General features: G+C 62.5%; 1 protein-coding gene across 20 annotated transcripts in view; it reads right to left on the minus strand.

Moving 5' to 3' along the window:
* BIN1 (bridging integrator 1) overlaps positions 1 to 19,854 on the minus strand; it is a 52,975-nt gene that overhangs the window by 19,608 nt on the left and 13,513 nt on the right. For all 20 annotated transcript variants that reach the window (XM_059704748.1, XM_059704750.1, XM_059704752.1 and 17 more), the window contains exons 2-4: positions 3,644 to 3,724; positions 281 to 335; positions 11 to 105 (exon numbers count right to left, since the gene is read on the minus strand). In XM_059704748.1, the coding sequence (XP_059560731.1) occupies positions 11 to 105; positions 281 to 335; positions 3,644 to 3,724 (231 nt within the window). The remainder of the gene's footprint in view (positions 1 to 10; positions 106 to 280; positions 336 to 3,643; positions 3,725 to 19,854) is intronic.

Genomic DNA, 19,854 nt, shown 5'->3' on the forward strand with positions numbered 1-19,854 from the left:
CCCTACTCACCTCGGCGATCTTGCTCGCTTCATCCCTGCCAGGCCAGTCGGGCTCATACACCTCCTGCAGACACTCGCTCAGCTTCTTGGAGGCCTCGTGCATGGCTGGGGGCAGAAGGGCCGTGCTGCAGCCAGGGCCATGGGGACCTGGGACGGAGGGTCCCCAGAGGCCCAGGAGTCCTTGCCCCTTCCCCGCGGACCCTGGCACCTCCCAGCTCTTTACACATCAGCTCCGCATGGGGAGGCCCCGCCCTGCACCCAGGCCAGGTCGGCCTCGCACCTTTGACGGAGGCCAGGTAGGTCCGGAGCTCCTTCTGCAGCCGGGTGCCCTCAGTCTTCGAAGAAAAAGATGAAAACAAGGTGAGGGCTGGGGGCACGCCCTGCACCCCACCCTCTCCTTCCTGCACCCCTGCACTCCGCAGGCAAATGAAGGCTGTCCTCACAGGACATGGCCGGACCAGAGAAGAGAGGGGCAAACGCCCGGGCGGGCCTGGCCCCCAGCTCAGCCTCGGCACAGCAGCAGCGCCCGCCACGCACATGTACCGAGCAGCCAGTGCGCTCTCGGCTCGCCGGGCGGTGGGGCTGTGGGCCCGGAGGGACATTCATCCTGAGTTATCAGCGCCTGTCTCTCCAGACACTACTCTCAGCCCTGTAAGGACGTCAGCAAGACAGGCGTCCCGGATGGGACACTGGGGCATTGCCGGTGACAGCACACGGCGCAGCACGCGTGTACGGTGGGACTGGCGTGCGCAGGCCCGCCCTCCGACAACCATGGACCGGTGACCAATGTACAGACACGTGGGCGGGGGCGGGGGCACCTCGCTCCAAAAGCTCCGATGGTGCCCGAGACCAGCAGCTCCCACTGCATCGTGCCCGGGTGGAAGGCGGCCCTGGGGAGAAGGGGTGGCCTCGCCCGGGGACGGAGAAGTGGGGCCGGGTCCACGGCTCTCGGGACGCTGGCCAGCTGGGAGGGAGGGTGTAGGATGTAAGAGAAAGGGTCACCAGGGGAGTGGGCCAGGAGTGAAGCTACCATCCTGCTGGGCCTGATCCGCTGGGGTCCCCTCCAAACCCAGCTTCTCCCTGCCAGGCCACCCCTTCCCACTCCCTGCAACGGCCCCAGCGCCCGCGGACTCACCCCCAGGGAGGGGTGGCCCATGGCCTAGGTCAGTGCTGGCGAACCTATGACACGCGTGTCAGGGGTGACACGCAAACTCATTTTTTTGGTTGATTTTTCTTTGTTCAATGGCATTTAGATATATAAAATAAATATCAAAAATATAAGCCTTTGTTTTACTATGGTTGCAAATATCAAAAAATTTCTGTATGTGCCACGGCACCAGAGTTAAGTTAGGGTTTTTCAAAATGCTGACACGCTGAGCTCAAAAGGTTCGCCATCACTGGCCTAGGTGCTGTGCTTGCCTGGGCACCGGGATGTACCAGGGCCCCTTGTGCCTCCCAAACAAGGCCACACTGTGAACAGGCATGTGGGCACAGATGTGCAAGGGGCCGCCCACGTGCAGCTGCAGCTGGAACCCTAGGCCAGCTTCGCATCAGCCTCCAGTCGGACAGCCCTGCCCCATCGAGCGGCTTCCGCAGCAGGGCAGGGCCGGCCAGCACAGAATCTGTGAGCTCCCTTCACACCGCTGCTCCCCCGGACGCCTGGGGAAAGTCTCTGCAGCTGCCCGGAGCTCTGACGCTCCTGGCAGAGCAGCGGGAGGACTAAGTTCTGGACCCGCTGCCCCTGGGCCTGCTCTCCAGGCTCGAGTCGGACAGCACCACAGCCCAGGACCAGCGCCTGGTCCAGCTCTACGGCGGCAGCTCGGCCAGCACCCCATGTCTCCGCTGTACCTCCCTCCAAAGGGTGCTCCCCACCACCCCTGAAGACTGAGCCCCTGCCTTCCCAGGGGGTCCGGGGGCAGGCAGCTCTCCTGCACAGACCTCTCTGGCCCCCGCGGCCTCTTGCCACTCCACACCAGGGCCAGCAGGGATGCCCGCCTGGAGCAGAGCCTGGGTGGGCCCTGGGGCGGGAAGGACAAACACAGCAATGAGGAAGCCTGGGCTGCAGGCTACAGGGGCCCCAGGACCCTGGGTGCTTCGGGGTCGCCTGAGCTAGGTTCATGGGGCTCAGGGGGAGGGACAGGAGGCCTCCAGGGCTCAGAGCCGGGAGGGAGGACAGGTGCACTGTGACGAGTGTCAAGTGGGCCCGTGAGGGACGTGAGAACAAGTGACGCCAGGTGACCTATGCCCTCTCCTAGGACCCACCTCCTAGGAAGGACTAGGAATCTGCTTCCTTGAGACCATATTCCCGCCCGCCAGCCCCTGATTGGCCTCAGCCCTGCGCTCAGTGCTCACAGCTAAGGAGCAGACGCCCGCTGCCGGCGCCCAACCGGCCTCTACCCACCTTTCCCAGGTCCTGCCCGCCCGAGGCCGCTGACCTCACTCCCTCCAGGACAGTGCCCACACCTTTCTAAATCCTGGCATCCCAGGGTTCAGTCACCCCACACACCTGTCAGATCCAGAACTGCCTGTCGCCTCAACCCCCAGGGAAGCTACCCCAAGTCTCCAGTGGCGACTGAAGTTTGTCCCTCCTGCTCCCACCCTTGGCCCCTGAAAAGCCAGTCCCCCAGCCACCTGAGGGTGGGAAGAGGGCCAGCTTAAGTGGCCAATGCACGTGCCCAGCCAGGGCACCACCAGCACCAGCTCCTGCCCAGCCCCTCGGTCAGGCCTTCCTGCCCGGCCCCTCGGCCTGAAGATCAATGTAAGTCCGTGCCCAGAGCCAGGGACCCAGAGTCATGACTCTGAGTAACATATGGGAAGAGCAACCTTTGGGTCACAGCCCTGGGGCCAGGCCACAGGGAACCTGCGCTCCCAGCGGCGCTCTCCTCACCTTCTGCAAACAGCCCCGCCTGCTGGGGCAGCCCCCTCGCCCCCCTTCTCCCCACCACCACCCCAGGCTGCAGCTCATTTCCCTCCAGGCCGGCCTGTTGCCCTGCAACCTCAGCTCAGCTCCAGCACAGGCCCCTGGAGTGGGAAGGTCTGCGTTTGGAATCCCAAGCCCCCGCATCAGCTGTGTGGCCTGGGAAGCCCTGCCTCATCCTCTGAGCCTCAGTGCCTCCTCGGAAACATAAAGAGAACATCAGCAGCATCTCAAAGATGCAAGGCATGCCCAGAGGCGAGGCTCAGTGGTTGAGCATTCACCTATGAACCAGGAGGTCAGGGTTCATTCCGGTCAGGGCACTTGCCTGGGTTGCCGGCTCCATCCCCAGTCCGGGGAGTGCAGGAGGCAGCCAATCCATGATTCTCTCTCATCACTGATGTTTCTCTCTCCCTCTCCCTCTCCCTGCAGGCTCCCGGGCCCTGGCTGTCAGTTCTCAGGAGAAAATGGGCCTTTCCCTGGGTTCCACTCCAGCTGTCGGGTTGGCAGTGCCTTCAGTGCTTCCTGAGACCCGAGGCCTCAGACGCGGACAAGGAGCAGAGAGGCCTGGTCCCTCCAGCCCCGTCCGCGCCCCGGCCAGTGCTCCGTCCTCCCGCAGTGTCCTATGGCCTTGCCCATCCCCTTCTCTGAGCTCCCCTGCTCCACATTCACCCACAGCCACAGGCCCATTCCCAGCAGCTCCCCAAGGCCCAGGGCCGCCCCACTCACCAGCTGCTTGTTGAAATTCTGGACACACTGCTCGAACTGCTCGTCCTTCGTCTCATCAGCCTTGCCCAGTTTCTGGAGGACCTACAGAGGCAGAGGGAGGGAGCGTGCCCCTGAAGCAGAGACCGCCCGAAGCAAGAGTGCCCTTAGCAACACCACAGGCCCCTCCCCCCCAGCCAGGGTCCAGGAGGCCCGGCCAGTACCAGCAGCCCAGGCGCTGGGACCATCAGGTCTCCCGGCTGCTATAATCCCAAGGCCAGGACGGAGCCCACCAAGGCTCAGACCCCACCCTCTCTCCAGGGCCTGCCCATCACCAACAGGAGGACCTAAGACAGGCCAGCCTAGTGCCTGAACCTGGAAGAGGGAGCTTCAAAGACAGGATGCGGAATCAGGTGCCCCTCTTGCTGACCTCACGCACACCCCTGGGTGCTCCCCCCACCCTGGTGGCGAAAGGTGAGCTAATCTCAAGGGGCGAGGGCGGCCCCACCTGCCCACAGGCCCCCACAGCGCCCCGCAACCGGACTGTACCGGGCTGGAGGCGACACCCAGGAGGAAGGGCAGAGAGGTGCCAGGAGCCAGGCTCTCTGTGTCCCTAGCAGTCAGCTCCCAGTCTGAGTCGGTTTTCAGATATGACCACTCCCCAGCCACCTACTCCCACCTCCACAGCCCACACACACACACACACACACACACACACACACACACACGCACGCACACACGCTGGGAAGGAGTGGAGGGCAGAGGTGAGTAAAGGCAGAGAGAGAGAGAGAGAGAGAGAGAGAGAGAGAGAGAAAGAGAGAGGGGGGGGTGGGCGCACTAGGAGAGGAGCCTGGGAGGAAGCCATAAGGGCTGGCCCATCAGGTTCTCCCTCTTAGATCCTACTCCCTACCCCCAACCCCCTACCCCATCCCAGTTCTCCAGGAGAGAAAGGAGGGGAGGGGAAAAGGAAGGGTAGGGGGGGAAAGAGCAGGAGAGAAAGGCACAAAATAGAGGCATGGAAGGAGGGGAGGGCCATGGAGAAGAGCTGAGAAAGATGAGCTGGGAGCAGAGAGGGGATGCTGAGGCAGGGATGGGGGGCGGGGGGGTTTGCAAGAAGAGGGAAACTGAGACCAAGACGGAGGAGCCAGAGACTGCCGTCCGCAGCCCTGGGCAGGCACCTCCATTAAGCAGCAGAAAAAACAACGCTGACAGCTCAGTAGAGGCAGTGGCCCCAACTCAACAAGAATGAGAGGAAACAGGTGGCGGTGGGGGTGGCACGCAGCGGGGAAAGGCGGGGACAGGCCAGGGCTGGGTACCCAGCAGGCTGGGCCGCACAGGACCAGGAGCCAGCCCAGCAGCTGTCTGAGACCAGCAGCCACCACCATCACTCCCTTCAGCCACGTTCTCCCTTCGCAGACCCTGAAGCGGGCCTCGAGCACCAGCTTTGCCCACCCAGCCCCAGGCTGGGGCCCTGAGGGGTGCGCAGAGCCCTGACTGGCCCAGGAGGGCCTGTGCTCCGGGCTGCTCCTTCTCTGGCTGGCCCAGGCGCCACAGCAGCCCATCAGCTCTCAGGTTCTCTCTTATCACACAGTACATTTGGCATCTCTTGCCAAGTGCCTGCTCAGATCCAAGCTCCTCTGCTGGGACGGACATTGGTCCAGCCCCAGCAGCGAGGGAGCACATGGGCCTGTAGGAGAGCCCAGGACAGAAATTCCATCTACCTGGGTAATCAAGGAGGACTTCCTGGGGGACGCTACAGCTCCGACGGAGGGAGCTTACAGCAAAGGCAAGGAGACCAGAAAGGTGAGGGTACATTACCGAGGAATTTCCATCACTCGAGGCAACGGGAGGCCGCAGAGGACAGTGAGCAGCAGGAAGGCAGGGGTGGGCCTTGGGGAGCGGCCCCTGAACAACCATGTGTACACGGTCAGGACACAGTCCACTGGGCAAGCGCAGCTGGATCACACGGCCCACACTCAGGTGAGGGGAGGAGAGGGAAGCGACCCCCACCGCCCTCCGGTCCCATGGGAATCCCGTGGAGGTGCCTGAGCTTAGGTAGGGGCCTCCCCCTCCAAAGAGAGAAATGGACCTGTGGGTCCAGAAACCCATGGGGCCACCAAGGAAGCCAGGGGCTCCCAGGGAGCAGGAGCAGGGCCTGGGCAGCCGCCCTCAAGCCCGGAGGACCAGGGAGGTGGCCCTGTCGGCGCCCTGCCCGCCCCTTCTCCCTGAGGATATGCACTGAATCCCCAAAGATTTACCCCTCCCTCAGGACTCCCAGTGCACCACAGCCGCCTGGGTGAGCTTCGGGACTTACGGCAGGGCAGCTAGAGACCGGCCAGGCAGTGAGCAGACGCTGGAAAGCAGGGCTCGCCCCGTCGCTCCCAGCCTCAGTGCCTTGTCGGGAACGTGGAGAACATGGCACCCACCTGAGGCCCATGTCTGTAGAGCTCACCTCAGGGCCTGGCCCAAGCACATCCTCGAGAACAGGAAGCCCGTCAGGGCAGCCCTCGCACTCGGGCCAGGCCTGGCAACACCAACCCCCACACCAGGTCCGGACAGATGGCCTCTCTAGACGTTGGACACACACACGGATCGCGTATGCATGGGAATACCTGTACACGCAACAAACTCCTATTCATCCTTCAAAACCTTGCTCTGTGAAGCGCCCTGCCACACACCACCCTGTACCACTGAGGGCCTGAGAACCATGCCCCTCATCACTGTGCAATGGTGCCCAAGTGTCTACGCTGGCCCTGCCTCAGCCACGTGAACAGCCTGCGGTCAGGGACAGTGTCCAGCTCTCTGTCCCGGCTCCTATGCAGGACTAGGCACAGGTCAGACACACACATGTTCTTGGTGACCGCTAGCTAACCTGAGCCGGGGCTTTGAGGGCAGAGTCATGACCTTGAACAAAATACCCATCTCTCAACTTCAGTCTCTTCTACGCAGTCCTCTATGGTCATGGGTGAAAAGTGTGTGCCTAGCGCACAGGAAAGCTTGCCAGGGGAGGGAGCCCCTAGGACCAGGGGCTGGCGTTCCTGCCAATCCGATGTCTGGTCCTGGGTACCAGGCCGGCTCCAGTGGGTCCCGGCCTGAAGCAGCAGCCTGCACGTGGCCACGTCGAGAGGCTCCGGGAGCACTCGGGCCCCCGCTTCCACCTCTCCTGACCTCAGCGCCCACCTCTGAGCGGGAGGAACACCGCGCCACCGCGTGGAGGAGGCCAGAAAGCCGGCTCAGTGGACGCACGCTGGTCCTGGCCTTGTCCAAGCCCCTGAAACCCTCCCCCATCTCAGAGGTGAGGGAAGGAGGACACGTGGTCCGGGTCCCTGTCCTCAAGGAGCTCCCAGTGTGGCAACTGGAAGAAAAACCAATCTGAACCCACCTGCCCAATGGCAGGGGCCAGGACACAGTTCAGTCCAGGAAGTCCCACAGCCTCCACTGCCCTGGCTTCCTACTTCCTGCCGCCTCAGCTGGGACTGCCGCCCTCCCCAGCAGCAGCCCAGCCCTCCCGCCACCCACAGGCTGCTCAGCCTTCCAGGTGTGTGCCCCTCTCCACCGGAGGCCCCAGGCTGCGGTCTCCAGCCTTGCCAGGCCTGCCCCTACTACACACACACAGAACCCACCACCTGCAGGATGGCATGGGGGGCGCAGGAGGGAGGAGGGAGGAGGGAGGAGGGAGGAGGGAGGAGGGAGGAGGGAGGGGGAAGACAGGCGGAGGAGAGGGCTGGAGGATGAGCAGAGCAGGGTGAGGAGGCCTGGTGGGGCGCGGTCAGGATCCCGCTCTGTCCGGGGCTGGGGGGCGGGGGGCGGCGGGGACAGGGCCACACTCTCATGCACTTATCACAGGGTCTCCCTTTGCAACAAACACAGGAGCCTTTGATGAGGGGACTGAGAGCACCACACAGGCCCCCACCCCAGGGGCTGGCCCGCAGGACTGCCCGCGGCCCAGGACACCTCCTCCTCAGTGCTGCCAGCTCCTCTCACACCTCTTGCCTCAGCCTCTCAGCACCTCCTCAGAGCAGCAGATAGCAGCAGCGCAGCAACGCCTGCGAAGGGCACTCTGGTGACACCCCAAAGTGACAGAGCGGCGCATTCTGACAGCACCCTGGCCACCTCTGAACCAGGGCTGTGACCGGGCTGGGTGGGGCTGCCCATGGCCGGCCTGGAAGAGTGAGGGCTCCCCAGCCTCTGCTGTGCCTCTCTCTCAGCCGCAGCAGAGCCCCTCCCTCTGCTCCTCCTGGAAAGCAGCTGGGGACAAGCCAGGCCCCGGGACAGTGCCTCCGACAGCTGTGCTGCAGGGCCTCCCAGCCCACAGGGCAGGGGCCAGCTACTGGAACTAGAGCAGGCCCCGCCCACCAGAAGTCTCCCTCCTCCCAGGTAAGTGTCCACCTCCACGAGCAGGTGGCGCCGAGCACAGACATTGGGACCAGCCTAAGGCCCTGGAGCCAGGACTGAGCGCTGCGCCCACCCTGCCCAGCTGCAAGCCCAGAGGGCAGGCCGGGGGCAGGGAGCTCACAGGCTCCCCTCGGCGCTGACCCGGGTGGCTCTGAGCCCTGAGCCTGAGCCCCGGCTCCTCCTGGGGCCTTGACTCCCAGAGGGGCCGAACCCCGACACTGATGGGGACGCATGCCCCCCTCTGAATGGCCTGGCACACGGCAGGAACAAGTCCTTTCTAGAACCTCAGGCTGGGGAGGAGGAGGAGAAGGGAAGGCCGTGGGAGGCAGGGCCCACATTCCCAGTCAGCCCTGCCTCCAGGTGCTGGGCCCAGTCCTGTCACCGTGGCCGCGGGCCCCATCTCCCCCCAGAGCGTCCGCAGAACTCCAACCCACACCCACACACACCCACACGCCCCGGGGATTCATCCCGCTCCCCACGAGACCCCCACCTGGCTGCGGACCCCCAGAAGCCATCACCTTCCTCATCTCCTGCAGCCCTGCCGCCTCCCTCGGCAGCCTTGGTCTCGGAGTGAGCCCGCCCGTGGGGGCGGCACCACCGCTGCTTCCTCCCCACAGAGCTGTGGTCGGGGACCACAGGACAGGACGCACATCCTGGAGCCCTCACACGGGCTCCCGACAGGCAGGCGGAGGGCCGGGTTTTCCCACAGCTGGGCCCGTTCTGGGGGTGACACCCCAAGAGGGGACAGTGAGGCAGGGCCACTGGAATCAGGCCAAAGCCACCAGTGACCCTTCCCCCCAGACATGCCCAGATGGGACATTCTGCCCACAACCCGTGAGTGTCCGCCAGGCTGGAGAGGGAGCTGACAGGCAGAGCCCAAATCCAAATATCCCTACTTGCCCCCAAATATCCCTTGTCTCTGATGGTTTTAGATCTGGCGTCCAACATGGTTCCCACGCTGCTTTTGAATGCCATGTCTCTGTCTCCTTCCATCCGGAATATTCCCCGCACACCTACCGGTTACTGGTTATCGGATACATTCTTTTCTCTTGTGATACTAACAATTTTACGAGTACAGACTTTGCCCATGGAGAATGCGCCACACTCCAGATTCATCTGCTTATTTCTTTGTGACTGAGTTCAGGTTAAACCCTGTGTGGCAAGAAGATGACTGAGGCGCTGCTGTGTCCTTCCTGCCACATGACGTGGGACGCCTGGCGTGCTGAGCCTGACCACGGTGGGGGCGCTGGCCAGGTCTCTGCCTAAAGGTAATGCTCCTCTTGCTAACGGACTGGGCATCTGACAGGGAGGCACTGTCACTGTGGACGTGTGAGGCCGACAACTCTTCACCCAGCGCCGTCACCATCCTCACACGCTGCTCCTCCAAGCAGGGGCCACGGACCAGCATCCGGCCCCCGGGAGCCCGGCCAGTGCAGACACAGAAGGTCCGTGTCCCCTTCCCGCCTCGGACCTGCTGAGTGAGGCCTGCATCCCAGCCAGGCCCCGCTCGGTGCGCACGGCGTCCCAGGCAGCGCCCTCTCCGTGCGGGGCCAGGTCCCAGTGCTGCCACCATGCCCTCCACCTGGCATTGGGGAGGGTGGGCATGTTCACCGACTCAGGTCTCGATTTTGCATCAGTGAGTTAGAACCTCCTACCTTCATTACTCTTTTTGATGCTCAAACTCTCTTATATTCAAACCAGAGGCCCGGTGAACAAAAATTTGTGCACTCGGTGGGGAGGGTGGTCCCTCAGCCCGGCCTGTGCCCTCTCGCAGTCTGGGACCCCTCGGGAGATAACGACCTGCTGGCTTAGGCCTGCTCCCAGGTGGCAGAGGGTAGGCCCAATCCCTAGGTGCAGCCCCTGGTCGGGCTCAGAGCAGGGCTGATTGGGGGGTTGGGGCACCATCCCCTGTCACACTCAAGGCAGGGTCGATGGGGAGGTTGCGGCGCCACCCCCTGTCATGCACAGAGCAGGGCCAATCAGGGGGGTTGGGGCTCTGTATCCTGTCACTCACAGAACAGGGCCCATCAAGGGGGTTGGGGCTCTGTATCCTGTCACTCACAGAGCAGGGCCCATCAGGGGGGTTGGGGCTCTGTACCCTGTCACGCACAGAGCAGGACCCATCAGGGGGTTGGGGCACCGCCCTCTATCACCCACAGAGCAGGGCCAATCAGGGGCTTGGGGTGCCACCACTCTCACACTCAGGGCAGGGCCGATCAGGGGGTTGGGGCGCCGCACCCTGTCACAACAGAGCCGCAGGGCGATCAGGGGGTTTGGGCGCTGCCCCCCGTCACGCTGATCCCGGTGCTGGGAGGCATATTACCCTTTTACTATATAGGGTAGAGGCCTGGTGCATGGGTGGGGGCCGGCTGGTTTGCCCTGAAGGGTGTCCTGGATCAGGGCGGGGTCCCCACTGGGGTGCCTGGCCAGCCTGGGTGAGGGGATGATGGCTGTTTGCAGCTGGTCACACCCCCTTCAGGGTGGGGGTCCCCACTGGGGTGCCTGGCCAGTCTGGGTGAGGGGCTGATGGCTGTTTTCAGGCTGGAGGTGACTGAAGCTCCCAACTGCTCCTTTTTTTCTTTTTTCTTTTTTTATTCTGGGCCAGCTTTAGCTTTGAGGCTTGGCTCCAGCTCTTAGGCCTCCACTGCTGAAAGTAGGTTTCTGGCCTTTGCTTACAATGTTGCAGGTTTCTGGGGTTTTGTTTAGCTTCTATGTTTGTTACATAGTTGCTTGCAGCTCAGAGGCCTGCAGGGGCAGGCGGGGAACATTGGAGTCCTCCGTCACTGAAGCAAGCAAGCCTCATGTTAGTTTCAAGCTGCCTGGCTGCCGGCCGCCATCTTGGCTGAGTTAATTTGCATGTTGCCCTGATTAGCCAATGGGAAGGGTAGCGGTCGTACGCCAATTACCATGTTTCTCTTTTATTAGATAGGATTTGGCCATGGGCGCCTCTGGACGGCCCAGGTCTCGAACACTTGCTCACTTCCTCCCACTACAGATACTGCCGGCTCAGCCATTTCTCTAAGGAGCCCTGGTGCCCTTTCGGGGGAGGTGTGCCCTGGCATCTCCTGTAATCTATAGGCCAGTGATGGCGAACTTTTTGAGCTCGGCGTGTCAGCATTTTGAAAAACCCTAACTTAACTCTGGTGCCGTGTCACATACAGAAATTTTTTGATATTCGCAACCATAGTAAAAAAAAAAAAGGCATATTTTTGATATTTATTTTATATATTTAAATGCCATTTAACAAAGAAAATCAACCAAAAAAATGAGTTCGCGTGTCACCTCTGACACACGTGTCACCTCTGATAGACGTGTCACAGGTTCGCCATCACTGCTCTAGGCCATGCCCAGGGCTGTGGGCTCACCCCACTTTAGAGAGACGAGGACATGCTGAGACATTAAGTAATGTGGACTCATTAAGTAATGCCTGAAGCAGCAAAGGCAGGGCTCTGTGGTTTGTGGTGGTGAACAGTGTGGCTCGGAGCTCATGTGCACAGCAAACCAGCCCTCCTGCCGGCCCCGCCCGCCCACTGGTCCAAGCCCCAGCCAGGGCCTGCACTCTGGCGGGGCCCCAGCTGCTGCAGCCGGCAGTCCTCAAGCGCCTGCCCTCCTTGGCCTCTTCTAAGTGGGCTGGCATCCCCCTTAGTGAGGTGGAGCGCTGGGGTGCCCTGGGGGCTGGCCAGGACCAGACCCAGGTATTCTGGCTCCTGGTCCTTTCACCAGGTGCATCTCTGGGATGTGGCTCTTGATCCTGAGCCAGTGGGTGACTGCAGTTGGGAGCAGCTTTGTCTTCTGACCCAGCCCAGAAACCCTGCCTCTCCCTCTGGGCCAGTGAACGCACTCCGAGGGGAGCAGGACTCTGCCTTCGGGGCCGCATCACTCCTCCAGGCTGGTCATCTCCAGTGGCCAGAGCTGCTGTTGGGCGTCTGGCTTGAGAGGGGACTGTGGAGAGAGGGGCTAGAGAGAGAGGCCTGGCCTCCCTGGGCAGTGTCAAGCCCGTGGACCCCTTGGCCTGGCTCCAGCCCAGCTGGAGGGAGTTAGCAGCTCAGGGTCCAGAAAAGAAGTTTAGGACACGTGGCTGAGAAACTTTGGCCAAAAACGACTCCTTAGCCTCCTGCAGCAACAAAAGGCTTTGCCTTACAGCTTCCCAAAGGCTCGATGACGTTTTAAGAGATAAATATTAAACACTAGAGGCCCGGTGCACGGATTCGTGCACCAGTGGGGTCCCTCAGTCTGGCCTGTGCCCTCTCACAATTTGGGACCCCTCGGGGGATGTCTGACTGCCGGTTTCAGCCTGATCCCTGCAGGCCAGGCGGAGGGACCTGCAAGGATTGGGCCAAAACCGGCAGTGACATCCCCCAAAGGGATGTACTATGCAAAACAGCAGGCGGCCGGGGAGGAGCCTGAGCCCAGGCCGGGCACTTTTCCCACTCATCCCAGCCCTGCTGCACCTGCCACCACTGCCGCCGCCCAGTAAGCTCACTGAGTGGTGCTCCCTCTGTGGGCATCCTGTATTGAGCATCTGCCCCTGGTGGTCAGTGCACATCATAGCGACCAGTCGACCGGTCTTTTTGTCATTTAGGCTTTTATATATATAGACTAGAGGCCCAGTGCACAAAAATTTGTGCACTCGGGGGGGGGGGGGGGGGAGCGTTCCTCAGCCCGGCCTGTGCTCTCTCGCAGTCTGGGACCTCTCGGGGGATGACCACCTGCTGGCTTAGGCCTGCTCCCCAGGGGATTGGGCCTAAGCTGGCAATCAGACATCCCTCTGGCAGCCCGGGAGCCCTCGGGGGATGTCCACTTGCCAGCAGGGAGCAGGCCTAAACTGTAGTCTGACATCCTTAGTGCTGCTGAGGAGGCAAGAGAGGCTCCCACCACCACCGCTGTACTGGCAGCCATCAGCCTGGCTTGTGGCTGAGCAGACCTCCCCCTGTGGGAGCGCACTGACCACCAGGGGGCAGCTCCTGCATTGAGCATCTTCCCCCTGGTGGTCAGGGTGTGTCATAGTGACCAGTCATTCCCAGTCATTCTGCTGTTAGGGTCAGTTTGCATATTACCCTTTTATTATATCGGATAGAGGCCTGGTGCATGGGTGGGGGCCGGCTGGTTTGCCCTGAAGGGTGTCCCGGATCAGGGTGGGGGTCCCCACTGGGGTGCCTGGCCAGCCTGGGTGAGGGGCTGATGGCTGTTTGCAGGCTGGTCAAGCCCCCCCCCCAGTGGGGACCCTCACCCCATGGAGGTTTGGTCAGCCTGGGTGAGGGGATGATAGCTGTTTTCAGGCTGGCCACACCCCCTTTAGGGTGGGGGGGTCCCCACTGGGGTGCCTGGCCAGTCTGGGTGAGGGGCTGAGGGCCGTTTTCAGGCTGGCCAAGCCCTTCTGGTGACAGAAGCTCCCAGCCTCTCCTTTTTCTCTCTATTTTTTTTTTTTATTCTGGGACTTATTTACCTTCTATAATTGAAACTTTGTAGCCTAGAGAGGAGCTCAGAGCCAGCCAGGGCGGGCGGGAGGGAAGCTTGGCTTCCTCCATCATTGGGACAACCAAGCCTCCTGCTTGCTCCAACTCTGTGGCCGCCATCTTGGTTGGGTTAATTTGCATATAGTTGCTCTGATTAGCTGGTGGGCATGACTTAAGGCGTAGCAAAGGTACGGTCAATTTGCATGTTTGTCTTTTATTAGTGTAGACTAGAGGCTTGTTGCACAGAATTCGTGCACAGGTGGTGGGGGGTGGTCCCCTCAGCCCAGCCTGCATCCTCTCCAATCTGGGTCCCCTCAGGATTGGGAGGGATCAGGCCTAAACCAGCAGTCGGACATCCCTCTCACAATCCGGGACCGCTGGCTCCTAACTGTTCACCTACCTGCCTGCTTGATCGCCCCTAACTGACCCCCCTGCCAGCCTGATCACCCCTAACTGCCTTTGCCTGCCTGCCTGATAACCCCCAACTGTCCCCCCCTCCAGACTGGTCGCCCCTAACTTCCCCCCCCCCGCTGGCCTGGTTGCCCCAACTGCCCCCCTCTACCGGTCTGGTCACCCCAACTGCCTCCCCTGCCAGCCTGGTCACCCCTTACTGCCCCCCCACCAGCCTGGTTGCCCCCAATTGCCCCCCCTGCCGGCCTGGTCGTCTCTCACTGCCCCCCCTGCCAGCCTGGTCACCCCCAACTGCCCCCCACTGCTGGCCTGCTCGCCAACTACCGGCCCCTGCCAGCCTGGTCACCCCCAACTGCCCCCCTGCCAGCCTGGTCGCCCCCAACAGCCTGCTGTTCAGTCATTTGATCATCCCTCACTAACCCCGCTGCCGGCCTGGTTGCCCCATGTAGCCTGCTGTTCAGTCATTTGTTCGTCCCTCACTTAACCCCCCCTGCCGGCCTTGACACCCCACGAAGCCTGCTGCTCGGTCGTCCGTCTGGTTGTTTCAGTCATGAAGACCCCTGGTTTTTTATATATTAGGATTGGCCTTGGGCAAGAGCCAGGAACTGCATCCCATCCCTAGGAGCCCAAAATGCTCCTCAGCACTCTAGGCCCCATGCAGCTTCCCTCTGCACACACACAGGTCCCCTCTGCATACACACAGCTCCCCTCTGCACACGCACGGCTTCCCTCTGCACACACACAGGTCCCCTCTGCACACGCACAGCTTCCCTCTGCACACACACAGGTCCCCTCTGCACACGCACAGCTTCCCTCTGCACACGCACAGCTTCCCTCTGCACACACACAGCTCCCCTCTGCACACGCACGGCTTCCCTCTGCGCACACACAGGTCCCCTCTGCACATGCACAGCTTCCCTCTGCACACACACAGCTCCCCTCTGCACACGCACGGCTTCCCTCTGCACACACACAGGTCCCCTCTGCACACGCACAGCTCCCCTCTGCACACGCACAGCTCCCCTCTGCACATGCACGGCTTCCCTCTGCACACGCACGGCTTCCCTCTGCACACGCACAGCTCCCCTCTGCACACACACAGCTCCCCTCTGCACATGCACGGCTTCCCTCTGCACACACACAGCTCCCCTCTGCACACGCACAGCTTCCCTCTGCACACAGCTCCCCTCTGCACACGCACGGCTTCCCTCTGCACACACACAGGTCCCCTCTGCACACGCACAGCTCCACTCTGCACACGCACGGCTTCCCTCTGCACACGCACAGCTCCCCTCTGCACACGCACAGCTCCCCTCTGCACACGCACAGCTTCCCTCTGCACACGCACATGTCCCCTCTGCACACGCACAGCTTCCCTCTGCACACGCACAGCTCCCCTCTGCACACGCACGGCTCCCCTCTGCACACACACAGCTCCCCTCTGCACACGCACAGCTCCCCTCTGCACACGCACGGCCCCCCTCTGCACATGCACAGGTCCCCTCTGCACACACACACAGGTCCCCTCTGCACAGGCACATGTCCCCTCTGCACACGCACAGCTCCCCTCTTCACACGCACGGCTTCCCTCTGCACACGCACAGGTCCCCTCTGCACACGCATGGCTTCCCTCTGCACACGCACAGGTCCCCTCTGCACACACACACAGGTCCCCTCTGCACACGCACGGCCCCCCTCTGCACATGCACAGGTCCCCTCTGCACACACACACAGGTCCCCTCTGCACAGGCACATGTCCCCTCTGCACACGCACAGCTCCCCTCTGCACACGCACGGCTCCCCTCTGCACACGCACAGGTCCCCTCTGCACACGCACAGGTCCCCTCTGCACACGCACAGTCCCCTCTGCACACACATGGCTTCCCTCTGCACACGCACAGGTCCCCTCTGCACACGCATGGCTTCCCTCTGCACACGCACAGGTCCCCTCTGCACACGCACAGCTCCCCTCTGCACACACACGGCTTCCCTCTGCACACGCACAGCTTCCCTCTGCACACGCACAGGTCCCCTCTGCACACGCACAGGTCCCCTCTGCACACGCACAGTCCCCTCTGCACACACATGGCTTCCCTCTGCACACGCACAGGTCCCCATGCCCACGCAGCAGGCACACACAGCACTCACATGTTCACATGCTGATTCTTGCCACCTGTCAGTGCACACAGACATGCTCCCCAACAGGGCTCCTGCCCAAGGCCCTTCGGTTGCCTCCAGGCACAGCAGGAAGGTGGCAGGAACCACAAAGAGGCCACAGAGCCAGGCAAGAAGCAGAGCAGAGGCCAGGAGAAGCTGTATGAGAAGAACGAGATGATGTAGGAGACTGGAGAGAAAACAGCGAAAGGGAGCCAACACAGCCCAGGCAGAAGGGCCCAGCTGTGGCAGTCCGGCTCTGGGGCACATGCTGCCCCTGAGAGTCAGGCCTGGCCCAGGTCTCTCCGCCCCCCACCCTCACTTGGGTCCTCTGTTCCCCCGGCTGGCTGCCATCCTCCTTCCTCCCAGGCAAACACCGTGAGCCCGGCTCACACTGCAGAGGGGACCCCTAACCAGCATATCCCATCTCCCAGCCACACACCCGCCGGCCCAGCAAGCTCTCCGTGGACACCAGCCCCTCCTTCTGAGCTCCAAGGAGCTTCACTGAAATCACACAGCAAGGCCTGACCCCAGAGAGCCAGGTCCAAGGACCCACACTGAGGGGGCACCACCCCGACACCCTGACAGGTGGTGTCATGTCACCAGGGCAACCTGAGATGGTGACAGTTAGTCCCATTCTACAGATGAAGAAACAGGCTCAGAGAAGTCACTCAGCCGGCGAGTGGCAGAACCAGGAGCCCAAACCTGATGATCCCAAAGCCCAAAATCAACTTGTGATTCTCAAACAGGGAATAAGAGGCAGCCTGTCCAGGGTTTCTTGCAAAAGATTCACATTCCATCTTGCTGCGTTCCAAAAATTTTACTGGGGATATAACCAACACAGTTAGACAGACTGTAGCCGGATTCCAAGTTTGCAAAGACTTTAGCAACGACATGTAAAACTAGGAAACATTTCCGGGTTCCTCCTGCCCCCCAAAGCTCCAGGGCCTCCCCCGCCCCTCGGCGATCTGCTTTTAAGTCCGTGTTCTGAGAGTCGCTGTGCCGGACACCAGTCCTGGTCGAACAGCTGACAGACAAGGAAGCCACTGGTCTTTCTTGGGAGACCGCACCTTACAGTCCTCAGACTGCCTCGCTCTGATCGCAGGGCGCAGATTACCTCCTTCCTCTTTCAGTGACTTTCTCTTTCCTTTACGAAATGCTGGCGAGAGTGAAAAGGGATGTTGGTTTCCTCTTGTACGTCCTCAGCAGGACCCGTAACGCTCGGCCAGCCCCACAGTATGCCTTGAAATGGGACTGCCTGGTCAGAAGCCCACGTGCAGAAGTGGCCTCCCAGCCCAGGCCCTTCCCAGGTGATGGCTCCGGGGGGCGGAGAGATGGGGGGCTCCTCCTCCACATCCATCTCCAGGCAGAAGGGAAGCCTCGCCCCAGGTGGGGAGTTTCCGGTCGCTCCAGGCTGCCAGACTCCCTCCCCTCCTCGCCCAGTCCCTCCCAGGGCCTGAAATTCCACCCAGGCAGCAGATAAGCCTGTGGAAGCCGGGTGGGCAGGTGGCTGGGCCAGCCTGGACCAGGGCACAAGGAGCAGAGGCAGCAGGGGCCAAAGTCAGGCTGGCGAAGGGGCGGCGCCTGCGAGGGCCGTGGGGCTGGGGCGGGGGAGGCCACAGAACAGCAGCAGCCACTCGCCAAAGGCGCCCGAAAGCCTTACCAGTGTGTTCCCCGGGAGACACTGAGCCTCAAAGCCCTGACCTCGAGGCTGAGTGGGCAGCTAGAATGTGAACTCTCAGCCCACCTCCCGGGGGGTCTGCCCGTCTGCCCGGAGGAGGGGGGCTAAGGCAGCACTGGAGCCGGGCGTGCTGGGGGGCCCTGGCTGGCGGGACAGGCTCCCCTCCCCCCAGGGGTCCCCCACCAGGCGGGCCCCATTCCTAGCTTCACAGAGCCGGGAGTCCACAGGCGGCAGGAGGGCTTCGGAAGGGCCAAGACCACCCAGAGGAAGGCTGGCCCCCTTACGTGACCAAGGCTAGCAGCCCTCCCTCCTACTCATCCACCCACCCAGCCACACTCCAGTGGAGGAAAGGACTGCTCACCCGCTGCCCCTCCTCAGTGGCCCCATCTGACTTCACCCTCACAGCTCAGCCCCAACGGCCTCTCCCGTGAGGAGCCCGCACCCTGGACACCGGGCCTTGCCCGCTGGGCTGTGAGGCTCGGCTCCTCTTGGATGCCCTCCCTGACTGCCTAGCTCTGATCTGCAGGCAGCAAAGCACGGTCCCTGGCCTGGAGGGGCCAGTGCCCCGAGGGACAGCCTGTGGTGCGCTCAGTCCACCACCGAGAGCCCTGCAGGCACGGGCACGGGCACGGGGCGGAGGTGCTGCTCTGGGAAGGAGCTCAGGAACCTGGCATCTGACACCTGAGGAGGCGGGCAGGCCGGGCAGCGGCACAGCGAGCGCAAAGGCCCTGGAACGAGGCCGACGTTCTGAAGAGAAGGCTGCCAACAAAAAGGGGGTTTTATGGAAAGCGGCCTCCCGGGGCGATCTGCCCATAAAGTCCGAACTGGGCAGGGCGCAGGGGGTTCTCACACCCAGGCCCTCGGTGCGTGAGCCAGCCCTCCCGTGTTTCTGCCGTCTAGGCTCACACCCGCTGCACCGCCGTCAGAGGAGGGGCTGGCCCTGCAGAGAGCACACCACCCCCACCTGCGGAGGCTTCCTCCCCGCCCTGCCCCGCGGGCTCACGTGCACGGAGGCAGGGGCAGCGCCGTCTCTCTGGCACCCTGGAGCCTTGCTCCCGCATGTGCCATCTCTGCCGGTTTGGCTCAAAGAAACGCATAAAATCCTCCCCAGGCGTGGACGCTCCTCACACCGACACCGAAGCCCTCTGCCTGGCCTGCAGTTTGAAAAGAGCTCGGGCTGCTGTGGGGAACGCCCTCAGGGCAGGACGGCACAGAGCGGCTCAGGAGGTGGCTGCAGTGACCGGCAGCAGCAAGAACAGGAAATGGTGAGAAGTGTCAGATAAGGGGTGACAGAGAGAAGTGAAAGGGACTCCAGGGTCTGAGCCGTGAGTAGGAAGGAGCTGCCATCACCCGAGGCAGGGACACCTGGGGATCCCTGGGGATCCCTGGGGATCGTGGTGAGTCTGCGGCACCCAGAGATGTCAGGAAGGGAGGTGGGGGCACACCAGCCAGGGCCCCTGGGCGGTCAGGACGGACCCCACCATCAGACTCCTGCCGCTCCCACTCCCCGCCCACCTGCCTCGGTCACCCCTCAGGCGGTGACCAGCTCTGTGTCTGCTCTGGGCAGCTCTACAGAAACGGGGTGAGAGTTGGGTGGGTGGGGTGGGAGGAGCACCTCCTGCTGGGGCCCTGCTGGTGGGAGGGGCCTGGGCAGCAGCCCTGGCGGGACATGCAGCTCTGAGCCCGACCCGCAGTGCGGCAGAGCTGCGCCCTCCGCCCTCCTTCGGAGAGTAGGGTGGACAGCTGTGGTAGAACAGGAAGCGGGCACAGCACAGAGAGTGCTGGCCTCCTCCCCACCCCATTACCTATCTACCCGAGACTCCTCCCGCCAGCCAGAGACCTCTGGCAGCCTCTCCCACCTCCGCCACACCTCCCTCCCCGCGGCTGGGGCTGAGGCTGGCGGCCAGCACACCTGCTCCCCACGCTCACTGGCTCACTCGCTCACAGGACATTCCTCACGGAGACAGCACCAGCCACCCACTCCCTCTCCTGGCCCACATCCCCTCAGCAGCCTCCTCACCCTCAGCTGGGTGAGCCCTCCACGCCTGGCCCCTTTGTGAAAGGGTGAAATGAGAAGGGCCCATGGAAACCACGCAGCAACAGCAAGCACTGGCTCCTTCCCCCGACCAGAGCCACCA

The sequence above is a fragment of the Myotis daubentonii genome, chromosome 7 (assembly GCF_963259705.1).
Source record: "Myotis daubentonii chromosome 7, mMyoDau2.1, whole genome shotgun sequence".
Classification (NCBI taxonomy): domain Eukaryota; kingdom Metazoa; phylum Chordata; class Mammalia; order Chiroptera; family Vespertilionidae; genus Myotis; species Myotis daubentonii.